This window comes from Trichoderma asperellum, chromosome 1, assembly GCF_020647865.1.
Source record: "Trichoderma asperellum chromosome 1, complete sequence".
Lineage (NCBI taxonomy): Eukaryota > Fungi > Ascomycota > Sordariomycetes > Hypocreales > Hypocreaceae > Trichoderma > Trichoderma asperellum.
The window spans coordinates 4,237,422-4,249,157 of NC_089415.1; the positions used below are offsets into that span (position 1 = coordinate 4,237,422).

At 34.1% G+C, this 11,736-nt stretch overlaps 4 protein-coding genes across 4 annotated transcripts; 2 read left to right on the forward strand and 2 right to left on the reverse strand.

Moving 5' to 3' along the window:
- Positions 1–108: 108 nt before the first annotated feature.
- Positions 109–1,334, forward strand: NUO31 (NADH-ubiquinone oxidoreductase 30.4 kDa subunit, mitochondrial). The gene is made up of 2 exons (XM_024899279.2): positions 109–577; positions 629–1,334. Exons 1-2 carry the CDS (start codon positions 214–216, stop codon positions 1,123–1,125), a joined length of 861 nt encoding a protein of 286 aa, XP_024765583.1. The 5' UTR covers positions 109–213; the 3' UTR covers positions 1,126–1,334.
- Positions 1,229–5,172, reverse strand: TrAFT101_001330 (uncharacterized protein). Its single transcript, XM_024903384.2, has 3 exons — positions 4,708–5,172; positions 2,053–4,533; positions 1,229–2,005 (listed from the first exon to the last, which is right to left on the reverse strand). Exons 1-3 carry the CDS (start codon positions 4,711–4,713, stop codon positions 1,799–1,801), a joined length of 2,694 nt encoding a protein of 897 aa, XP_024765584.2. The 5' UTR covers positions 4,714–5,172; the 3' UTR covers positions 1,229–1,798.
- Positions 5,173–5,596: 424 nt separating this feature from the next.
- On the forward strand, positions 5,597–8,382 carry RRD1 (Serine/threonine-protein phosphatase 2A activator 1). Its single transcript, XM_024899225.2, has 2 exons — positions 5,597–6,214; positions 6,263–8,382. Exons 1-2 carry the CDS (start codon positions 5,601–5,603, stop codon positions 6,771–6,773), a joined length of 1,125 nt encoding a protein of 374 aa, XP_024765585.2. The 5' UTR covers positions 5,597–5,600; the 3' UTR covers positions 6,774–8,382.
- Positions 6,846–8,594, reverse strand: TrAFT101_001332 (uncharacterized protein). Its single transcript, XM_024907561.2, has 3 exons — positions 8,450–8,594; positions 7,862–8,381; positions 6,846–7,803 (listed from the first exon to the last, which is right to left on the reverse strand). Exons 1-3 carry the CDS (start codon positions 8,474–8,476, stop codon positions 7,241–7,243), a joined length of 1,110 nt encoding a protein of 369 aa, XP_024765586.2. The 5' UTR covers positions 8,477–8,594; the 3' UTR covers positions 6,846–7,240.
- Between the last annotated feature and the right edge of the window lie 3,142 nt (positions 8,595–11,736).

Here is an 11,736-nt window from a genome sequence, read left to right on the forward strand (position 1 = left end):
TGGTGCCAAGTTCAAAGGGGTCCATATTTCACGTGATGCTTAGTGCCTACAATTCTTCAGTTCTTCTTTCGCGCCCCGCCATGCAAACTCGCGGCAAATCATCGGAGATTCAATCCGAATCCGCGGAGACATGAGCTAATTGCCTTGTTAACTTCCTCCACCAGTTCGTGAGAAGACTCATGGCCAGTACGCTCATCAGGTCATTGATTCACTATGGCAACCAAACTTTCATGGAGAGCGGCTCCGGGATCAATTCTGGAGCCGACAAAAGCCATGGCACGAGCTCATGCTGGACAAGTCGCCCGTGCACTATCGACCTCTTCTCTCCGAATGGTCGCAATGCCACAAGAGGCTCACAATATGAGAAAAGCTCCCAGGGATCCAATTGGAACTCTTAAGGCGCCAGTTGTCAACCCAACAGCCAAATATCAAAGCAAGGCAGACAATCTCCATCGATACGGCACCTGGTTAATGGGATGTCTCCCAAAATATGTCCAGCAGTTTTCCGTGTGGAAGGACGAGCTCACCATCTACATTTCTCCAGCTGGCGTTATCCCCGTGTTTTCCTTCCTCAAGTGTTCGTATGCCATTACCTACATACATTGACATAGCCTAACCTTGTGTCCAGACAATACTGCTGCAGAATTCACCCAGGTTAGCAGCGTCACTGGATGCGACTACCCGACGCGAAGCAAGCGTTTCGAGGTCATTTACAACTTGCTCTCCGTTCGATATAATTCTCGCATCCGAGTGAAAACTTACGCCGACGAATCATCGCCTGTGCCGAGCATTACAAGCTTGTTTGGAGGCGCCAATTGGTACGAGCGTGAGGTATACGATCTATATGGCGTCTTCTTTACAGGCCATCCTGATCTGCGACGCATAATGACCGACTATGGATTTGAAGGCCATCCTTTACGGAAAGACTTCCCACTCACGGGCTACACAGAAATTCGCTATGATGAGGAAAAGAAGCGAATTGTCACCGAACCGCTGGAGCTTACTCAGGCATTCCGAAATTTCGAAGGCGGATCCAGCGCTTGGGAACAAGTTGGCCAAGGCGAAGACGTCAAGCCTGAGTCCTTCAAACTGCCCGTGCCCAAACCAGAGGAGAAGAAGCAATAGATACCTTGCCCTGAGTGCAATTAAAGCAGGCAATCTATCATTATTAGACGTTAAAAACACAATTTCTTATTCATTGTTAATTTTGAGCTGATCCCCTGTTATACGATTGTTCAAGTCTCAATTTATTCGGTGTAGAATATTCTACTCTAAGGCTGCTCAGATTATTGAGAATGCTACTGCGATGACAAAATGCTTCGGAAATCTGTCCCCATACTCCCATAAAAGAGATATAAGGTTATGAAGTAATTCTCCTTCCACACCTAACCACCTATAGAGATTTCAACAAAGGTAAGGTAAACATTCGATGATGTAATAAGGCTATACAATTGTTAGCCGCTCAATCCAAAGATGTCATACCCACAAGTGAATATGAAGATTAGCTCCAATGCATTTAATAATAACACAATAACAACTTTAGGTCATATAACATCTATACCCACCAAATACGGCCACGATATTGCATCTCAGCTTCACGTACCCTTCCCATGAGCTCCCTAAAGAGGAAGAACAGGCGCATATCAGGCTCCAAAAACGCCACTGTATACTAGAATTCCGCCAAAAATCAAGAAAACATAAGGTTTACACGCCATCCCAGCCACTGAACATGCTCGTTGCGCTAATATAGAGATAATATTTCGTGAGATTGAACGCATAGCCAATCTTACTCGAGGCATCACCATATGCCATCTTGGCCGCTATGGCGATCGGATGCATCATTATGATTATGATAGTAGTCTTTCACTTCTTGGCTGTAAACGCCTGCATCATCATCACTGTAACTTTCATGGTGGTTACTCGTGTGATCATCCTCATATATCTGTGCATCATCCACATACTCCACCGGTCTGTCGGAATTGGAATCTGCGTATTGTACGGCCATCTGACTATTTTAGTATGCTTCTTCATTATGACCAAGGGGTGACCTACGCGATGATAATCAAAATTATATTGATCAAGACTCTGGTGCTCATTTTGCTCATCTTGTGCGTCACGCTGAGCTAAGTATTCTTGCTCCTCACGTTTACGGCGTGCCTCCTCTTCTAGTCGCTTTTGTTGAGGTGAGATCGGGACATTCATTTGGGGATGCATAGCTTGAACAATTGCCAAATAACTGTACATGAAGTTACTCAGCAACACCTGGCTGTGGAGGGATCGGCGAGGGTTAGCTAATTTGATGTGTGCCATTCGATAGATAGCGCGCTCCTCCAAAAGGGGGAAGCGACTCCAGTTGTAGTCAACATCTGGTTGCAAAGGCTTGTAAGGTACTATGTCCTCGGGGACATGCAGCAATTGCTGGTACTTTTTGTTCTTTTCCTTCTCTTCTCGCTTCTTGCCTCCGCCAAAAATGGATGAGAATAAGCTTCCGTCTTTTTCCTTCTTTGAATCGCTCTTTCGATTGCTTTCTTTCCTTTTCTCGTCTGAAACTTTATTGTCGATATTTTCTCGGTCAAGAACTAGGCTTTCACGGCCCTTGGTCGCGTTCTTCTCAAGTGAAGTTTGAATCACATCCAATCGCACATTATCCTGCGCCTTTTCAGATAAGGATTTATGCCTGGATTTCCTGCTTTCCTCCTTCTTTTTGTCCCTATCATCCGCTACACCCTTGAACCACTTCCAAGCGCCACCAGATCTAGTAGAATTATGAGAGTCTTCGTCTTTATCTTTTCTGGACTTTTTATCCGACTTTTTGTCATCTTTTGCGTGCGCGGGAGTAACATTTGAAGTATCAGCACGGCTAGTGTTGCCATTTGACGGGACCAAGTTCGCACCAGTACTGCTCGTCTGTACTATAGTAGGAATAGAAGACTTCACAGAACTGGGTGAATTGTTATTGCCCACGGATCCAGTATTGCCGAGCGGAGTGTGGTAACCCGAACTGCCTGGTGAATTTTCTCCCACGGTCTCTGAGGTAGATTCTAGCCCGGATTCTGAGGTCACTGCAACAGACTGGGAAGAAGATCGTTGCGGGAACTTTTCTGGATATCGGTTATCTTGAGAGGCGCCTGGTCTATCTCTAGCTGAAATTCCATTGGCAGATGAGTTGGGCTGGGCTGAAGATCCTCGGGCGGACAACTGGGATTGGCGTGTAGATGCTGATGAATTGTCGATATCTGCTGGTACCACACCCTGATCTTCCGAAAATCTATCCTGTCTTCGATCTGGCCGAGTAGGCCGTGAGAAGTTCTCATGCGAAGACTCTGACTGCACTCTAACTAACGGATGCTCCCGAGGAATATCTTCAGCTGATGCAGCCGGAACTTCTGAAATTTCGCCGCTCTGCTGACGTTGTACCATCCGCTTGGAAAATGACCCCTTGTCACCAAATCGTAAACTGCCCCCTTTTCGATATGTCGTGCGAGTTGATCTCCGTAATCCGCTACTGGGTGCAACAGGGAGGATAGGCATATCATCCATCCCAGTTTCTAAGCTACCTGAATAGCTATGGGATTCTTGAGCAAGTCTTTGAACTGCCTTTGAAGGGTCTTTTACTAGCTCGTCTAGACTCAGTTCCCGATCTTGCTGATTATCCTTGAAATCATGTTTCTCTGACCTCTCCGTGCCATCTGTGAATCCCTCAAGGGTTCGATCTTCCGGGTTGTCAATTTGGCGTGAAAGCATTGACTTCTTCCTTCTTAATGATGATGAGCCCATTGAATCCGAACCACCGCCATATATATCATCCGAGACGGAAAGAAAGGAATCTCCCGATCTCCTTCGTATTGATTGAAGTCGACTTGCCAAGAACGTCTTGAACTCGGTAGGCGCTAGCTCTGGATGTACTCTAGCCGGCACCCAAAGTAATCTTGAGGGGTCGTTCTCGTCGTCGTCTCCCCGTGGTGCTGCAGCCGGCATGGTTGCTAAAGACATTGGAGGAATGTCCGGATCAATACCGTTGCCCACATCCATAGATAAACGCCTCAGTGCTTGTAAATTACTCAACTCCTGAGCAATATCATTTGGGTTATCTATATTAGTCAGAGGAAATTCTCGGAGTGACAAGGTAGGGGACGTTAGAGGCATTGTATCTTGGTCCTGTTGGTCGCTCCATTGACTTTTCCCTCTAACGGGGCTCTTCTGGGGAGATCTCGCGTTTCCATTGTCGTTGTAAGATTTTGACTGTGGTTGCAGGTCTGATATTGGCTGGAGAGAAAGATTCGTTAACTTATTTGGGTGCAACAGTTTGTCATTGTGTTGATGTTGCGACTGGGCTATTTGTTCTTGGTGCACCAAATCAGCCATAAAGCTGAGCGGACGACTTGTGTCGGAACCGACGTCGTCATCTTCGTCATATAAATTTCCGATCGTCTCCGTTACATGGTGGCTAGGGTCTGAAATTGAGAGTTGGCTAGAATGGCCACGCCGTGTGGAAAGGGTGCCGGCAATTTCGCCATGAAGTCGAGATGATGTCTATCCCCCGATTTCATTAGCGACGTTCGCAAAGTCGAAATCGTTCTTGTTCTAATTATGCTTGGATTAATTTGGCCATGGCCATGGCATACCGACGTGTTCCATTCTACATATGAACTCCGCTTCGGTAGCGTTCACGGCGCCGAGCAATCACTTCCACCGGAGAGAACATACCATCATCAAGAAAGGCGCGAAGGCCGTAGAGAGGCGGGAGCCCCGGACAAAGGCCGGTACTAACTATGGTCTCTAACTTCAGACACGCAACCCTTCACTACTTGTTTTTGTGTTAAGCATTCAGTGAGATGCGTGAGTGGTAAGTTGAGGGACCATCCAGCAACAGATGGTGGGCCAAATAAACACCTCCTGAGCGGGTTGTCGTCACGACGTCTATCGCCACATGGGGACGCCGTAAATAGAGGGTTTCCAAGGTGGTAATGCGACGGGTATAGCTTGATGGCAATGAAAGAGGGCGTTAACCATTAGGCATGAGCGCGAATATCCTGAGACAACGCTTCTTGGGACAGCTAGGACATAAAACATAGACAGTCAATGCGAAGCACATGACAGCATATCATCCCTGGTACCTCCTGGGTAGTCTATACGCTATAGCTACCTAAGTACCTACAAGGTAGGCAAAGCCGGCGTGCGCTGCCAGCATGAATATAATAGGTATTATACCTATGATAATTGTAATTCCTAAAACCAGATTTCAACCTAGTAAATATATAACATAGCTAGTACATCTATATATAAGTAGAATAATTTATATTTATATTAAAATTATAAAATACTTGAATTAATATTTATATTATATTATTTTTAATAATACTTTAAAATAAATATATTATATAAATATATATTTAATTATTTATAATTAAAAAAATATTTTTTTAAAATATATATATATAATTAATTAATTTATTATTTATAAACTTTAAAAAATTTATATATTAACTAATTTAATATTTAGAATTTATATATTAAATATTTGGCAGTAGCTTAGTTGACTTTTGAATACACCTTGTCTAGCTTTCTAGTACTATTAAATACAGACACCTGTATTTAAAATGGCTTATATTCAAGACAGGGTCTCTCTTAAGATTATCGACTCATCCTGTCCACCTGTTTTTCAGGCACCTATCAAGCGTATACACCAAACAGAGGATGTCCATAGATTTCTCGCCAGCGAAGCTTACCGAGACATTGGCCTTTTCATCCTTCAACTCAACCACGCCATTTGCCCGCGACAGCTAGCTGGTTCTTCTCTCTCAGTATATCCTCTTGGATCGAAGGCAACATCAACGGGTTCTATTCAGTCATTACAGACGCTTCTATCATGCATCCGCACTCTCATTGGCAAGGCGCCCCCAGATCCAGGATCCCACAGGTTTGGAAATGTAAGCTTTCGTACATGGTTTCGACTCCTCAATGCCGAGCTGGATAACTTGCTGGATGATGCGTTACTTGCGGAAACTCTCCGGGTAGGCAACGGGCATGCCAAGGATGAGGTAGCAAGCTATTTGCTCGGATCGTTTGGCAGCCCGCAGCGCCTTGACTACGGTACAGGCCATGAGCTCAATTTCGTTGCTTTTCTTGGGTGTCTATGGAAATTAGGGCATTTCAAGGATGGAACACAAGGCGGGCATATTGAAAGGGAAATTGTGCTCCTGGTTATTGAACCGTAAGTAAGGAGCATACGAAAAGAATGACAATAAGCTCACTTCTTCAGGTATCTCGATATCGTGAGACAACTCATTACGACATATACTCTTGAGCCAGCAGGCTCACATGGCGTATGGGGCTTAGATGACCATTCATTTATTCCGTATATCTTTGGGTCTGCACAACTTACTCGCCCAATCAGTAATGAAAATGATCCTATGCCCCTCGATGGCTCCGTAAGAGGCGCACCGAAACCAAGCGATATCACCAACCCCAGCATTGTCCAGGATATGAGACAGGTTAACATGTACTTTGCAGCCGTTGCATTTATCAACGATGTAAAAAAAGGTCCATTTTGGGAGCATAGCCCAATGCTATTCGACATTTCCGGCATAAAAGATGGATGGGGCAAAATTAATAAAGGCATGATCAAAATGTTCAACGCAGAGGTCTTATCGAAATTTCCTGTCATCCAGCATTTCCCTTTCGGTACGCTGTTCTCCTGGGATGAGAATAGACAGACACTAGATCCAAATCAGCACAGAGAGGCTACCAGATCGCAAAATTACGTGGCTTGAGCTCATGGCTACCAGTTCTAAGTTATGGAGAACGAGGTAGGGTAGATACAAGAGATATCGCTCCGCAGAATTGCACCTGTTGCGAAGAATGATTGTCCAAGATCATGAAACAACTAATGGTCAAACTGGGATGGCAAAGAATGTACTCCATCTGTAACTATATGCTAACTAGCCAACTTTGGCTAAATCGATACGGATGAATAAGGCGTCTGTGTATAACACAACAATGAGGTTCTTTCTGCCCATGTTTGACCGTATATTCGACACGTTTACAGGGGGCTGTGGCTCCGCGCCCATATCTCAAATAAAACTCCTCAGGTATCACAAAAATTACTTCCTCCCCGATATAAAAGAGCAGTTGAAACTGAAAGGGTAGCAAAACGGCTAGAACTAGGGGAAGCAGCAGTGAGGGCCAAATATATTAGTAACACCAGATAGCCAGCTTGCAAAAACTAGAAAACCAACTGCTATTTGTTGTGTTTCTCGTGCTGCATTTGACCAAAAAAATCAGTTATTCTTTGAACGCCTTGGGGGGCTGGCTTGACGCGTCTTTTCTTCGGCGGAGGATTATAGCTACTATCAGCCTTGTGTTTCCTTGGAGAGTCCGCTCTTTCCGGTACATCTCGCTTGCTACTGGGGAAAATAAGATGCTGATTATTGTCACTCTCGCGTTTCCTTATCTCACCCGGCGTTTCTGAATTTTCTGCGGCTGGTTTTTCGGAAGCTTGAGGAAAGAAGTGAGAGATGGCATGCTTGTCACTATTGTGAGACAACGGCATTATAAAGGATGGAGAGCTGCAGCCAACTTTTCCAACTTTTTTGTTAACCGGATAAATATCTAGCTCTCCTTGGAATGGTTTTAGTGAGGACTGGAGGTCGTTGGTCCATCTTTGCTGTAATGGATAAAGCCATTGGTGAAATTCCTTAGAGCCAGCATCAAAGATGACCGGCATACGATGATGCAAGAATCGTAGCTGTTGGTTTGAGTCGGTCGTGACTATTGCATAAGTATAACTTCTATTCCCGGCGTCTTCCACAGCAATGTCAATGGCGAGCTAGTAATTTATATCGCAAGTCCAATCTCATACCTTGATGCTGAATGGAGTCCCATAGCCCAGCAAAGCACATCAGGTGGCCATCCCTTCGTTTTATAAAATATGGACGTTTTTCTTTACCACTCACATTGAGCCATTCAAAGAATCCTTGTGCGACAACAATGCATCGTTTGCGGCCTTTGATTGATTGCCACATACCACCCGTGGTCCTAAGAGAGTCATCTCTGCAGTTTATAACTCCACGGGTGGGAGCGACGTTCTGCTTCGACCACGAAGGCAAAATTCCCCACTTCATTGACTGGAGAATGTATTTGATAACTTCACGGTTCCCGAGACTGGAGGCCTCTCCTCTGGGGCTTTTATCGTCAGAACCATTGTGCCCTTTATCTCTGAATTCGACACTGCTGTTAGAAGTGCCAGCTCTACACACAACGCCATTACTTCCCGGAGCGAAGTTATATGATTGATGGTGGGCTTCGCTGCCCTCGTTCATTGCTACATCTTCAATCTGAACGCCATCGTCTTCTAACATCTGCTGGATTAAGGAAAGTGGCTATTAAATCATTAGCGATAGTAAATGAACGAGAAATAAAGGATATGTACAGAATATAAATTACTTACTAGAGCTAACGAATACCTGCCACACATTATAATATAGTACTATTGCTGGTAAAGGGTAGGGATGGCTTGCTAGATATTTAATATAGTATAACTGGTACTAACCTAAGGAGGAAGGGCCGAAGGTCCTTCCGGGCTTAAAAGTTTAGTAAAAATAAAAGAGTTATTAATAGGAAACTAAATAATTATCTAATTAACTAGGTTTTTATATTTTATTATATTTAATAACTTTTTAATAGGCTAATACTATCTTTTATATACTTACTAGTAATATATTTTATATATTATTACTATATATTTAATATTAATATTATATTTTAATATATATTTATTTATTAAAAGTATAAGTATATATAATAGTATAATAATAATAAAATAAAGCTTTATATTATTATTATAGTAGTTATAGAATTTATATTATTTATTTAGTTTTTTTATTTTAAAATATTATAATAGCTTTAAGTTATAAAAAATTTTTAATAAGCTTTTTTATAAAAAAAAATAATATAAAAACAAAAGCCTTTAGTTAAATAATTAATACAAGGTTTTATTTTAATTATATAATAAAATACAAGTAAAAGTTTATTTTATTATAAATTTTTTTTAAAAATATTATTATTATTTATAAAAAATATTAGTTTAAAAATTTTATAAAGTTTTTATATATTTATAATATATTTTTAAAGTTTTAATATTATTAATAATATTTTAATATTAATATTTAAAAATATTTATATATAAATTAAAAAACTATTAATATTTTATTAATATAATATTAAAAACTTAAAATATATTTTTTAAAATTTTTTATTTTTTTTAAAAAAAATATATTTTTATTATTTTTAAGTTTATTTAATAATATAAAGTTTTTTTTTATTATTTAATAGTTTTATATATTTTTAAATATTTTTTTATATTTATTTAATTTTATATAATATTTAAGTTTTTAAAATTAAAAATAAAAAAATTAATTTATTTATTTTTTTATTTTATTTTTTTTATTTTTAAAATATATAATTTTAAATTTAATTTTATATTAACTTATATAAATAATTTTATATTATATATAATTTTTTTTAAATTTTTTAATATTATTAAAAATATTTTTATTAATAATAATAAACTAATAATTTATTTAAGTTTATTAATAAATATTTTTTTTATTTAAAAAAAATAAATTAATAATTAAAAAATTTATTTAAAATAATTAAATAGTTTATAATAAAGTTTAAATTTAAAGTTTTTATTAAATATTAAAATTTTAATATTTAAAAAAATAGTTTTTTTTTAAATTATATTTTTATTTATATATTAAATTAAAAAAAAGTTTATAATTTTTTTAATATTTTTTAATATTTTTTAATATATTTAATTTAAATATAAAAGATTTTTTATAGATTTTTAATAATTTTATAAATATTAAAAAAGTTTTTTTATATTATTTAAATAATTATAAAAATATTATTTTATATTTTATAAAATTATAAAAATTTTATAAATTATTTAATTTTATTTTAAAAAATACTTTTATATTAATTTATATAAAAGAATTTATAATAAATATATTAATTCAAAAAATTTTATTATAAAATTTATTTTTTTAATAAAATTTTTTTTTATTTTTTTATAATATTAAAATAAAAATATTATTGTAATTTTTAAATTTTTATTAAATATTATAATAAAAAGTTTATTATTTATTAAAAAATTTTAAATATATTATATTATAATTTTATTTTTTAAAACTTTTAATAAATTTTAAAAAACTTTTAATTAATTAAATAAATTATTTTCTTTTATTTAAAATTTTATTTAATATAATAAAAAGCCTTAGGTAGTTTTTTATTAAAAATATTATTAAAGTTATAATTTAAATTATAAAGCTTTTAAATAATATTATTAAAAAATATTTTTAATAAATATAATTTTTAAAGTTATTATATATTTTTAAAAATAAATTTATATTATATTTAATATATAATAAATAATATATTTTTAATATTAAATTATTTTTAATATTTTTTAAAATATAAACTTTTTTAAATATATATATATATTTTTTATAATTTTTAATAACTAAATCTTTTTTTAATAAATTTAAAAAAATTATTATTATTATATTTTAAATAAATATATTTAATATATTATTTATATATATAAATAAATTATATTAAAATACTTAAATTAATTAATTAAAATATATAATAAAAGTTATAAAAAGCTTTATATTAATATAAAAAAAATATTATATTAGTTTATATAAATAATTATATTTAGCTAATAAATAAAAATATTATTTTATTAAGTTTTACAGCTAGGTTTAAATAAATCTTATAGCTTTATAACTTATATTATAATAAATTAAAAAAAATATTATATTTTAATATACTTTTTATTTAATAAAGCTATTATAAATATTTTATTAAATATTATAGTTTTATTTTTTAATATTATAATATTTAAAGCTTTTTTAAAATATTTAATAAAATATTTTATTATTATAATAAATTATTATAATATTAATTATAAAATAAAATATATTTTTATTATTAATTTAATTATTAATAATAATAAAAGTTTACTTTTTTAAATTTTATAAAAAAATTTAAAAACTTAAAAAAATAAATAATACCAAGGTATTTATAATTATATATATATATATTTTTTATAAATTTTATTATAATAGCTTTTTTAAAAAAAATACTTTATTATTTAAATTATAAATATAAATAATTTTATATTTTTTTAAGCTTTTAAATATTAAAATAATATTAATTTAAGCTTTTTAAGCTTTTTTAAAATATATTATTATTATTATTATTATTTAATATATTAATTATATTAAACTTAAGTTTTTAATTTTTTTTATTAAAGCTAGCTTTTTTTTATATATATAGTTTTATTATTATTTTTAATATAGCTTTTATTTTTTTTTAGTTTTTTTATTTTTAAAATTTTTTTTTTAATATTACTACTATTATTTATATAAATTATATTTATAATAGCTTTAAATTAAGTTTTTAATAAATTATTAAATATTAAATAAAATATATAAATTAACTAAGCTTTTATAAATATATTTAATTTTTTAAGTTTTATAGTTTTAGCTTTATTACTTTTAATTTTATTATTATTACTTTAAGCTTTAAATAAATTTTTTTACTTTAATTATATATATTTTATTATTATTAATAAAAGTAAATTTTTATAATATATATTAACCTTAAGTTATTTTTATTAATATATTTAATATATTTTTTAAAAATATATTTATTATTTTATATAATTTT

Excerpts from the sequence above, each read along its gene's own strand:
- NUO31 (XM_024899279.2), top strand. The coding sequence starts at position 214 with ATGGCAACCAAACTTTCATGGAGAGCGGCTCCGGGATCAATTCTGGAG. Across the intron at positions 578-628 it reads CGTGTTTTCCTTCCTCAAGT|ACAATACTGCTGCAGAATTC; the intron begins GTTCGTATGCCA and ends CCTTGTGTCCAG.
- TrAFT101_001330 (XM_024903384.2), bottom strand. Across the intron at positions 2,006-2,052 it reads ATAATTTTGATTATCATCGC|ATGGCCGTACAATACGCAGA; the intron begins GTAGGTCACCCC and ends TAAAATAGTCAG.
- RRD1 (XM_024899225.2), top strand. The coding sequence starts at position 5,601 with ATGGCTTATATTCAAGACAGGGTCTCTCTTAAGATTATCGACTCATCC. Across the intron at positions 6,215-6,262 it reads GTGCTCCTGGTTATTGAACC|GTATCTCGATATCGTGAGAC; the intron begins GTAAGTAAGGAG and ends TCACTTCTTCAG.
- TrAFT101_001332 (XM_024907561.2), bottom strand. The coding sequence starts at position 8,476 with ATGTGTGGCAGGTATTCGTTAGCTCTA. Across the intron at positions 8,382-8,449 it reads GCAGGTATTCGTTAGCTCTA|CCACTTTCCTTAATCCAGCA; the intron begins GTAAGTAATTTA and ends ATGATTTAATAG. Across the intron at positions 7,804-7,861 it reads GGACTCCATTCAGCATCAAG|ACGCCGGGAATAGAAGTTAT; the intron begins GTATGAGATTGG and ends TTGCTGTGGAAG.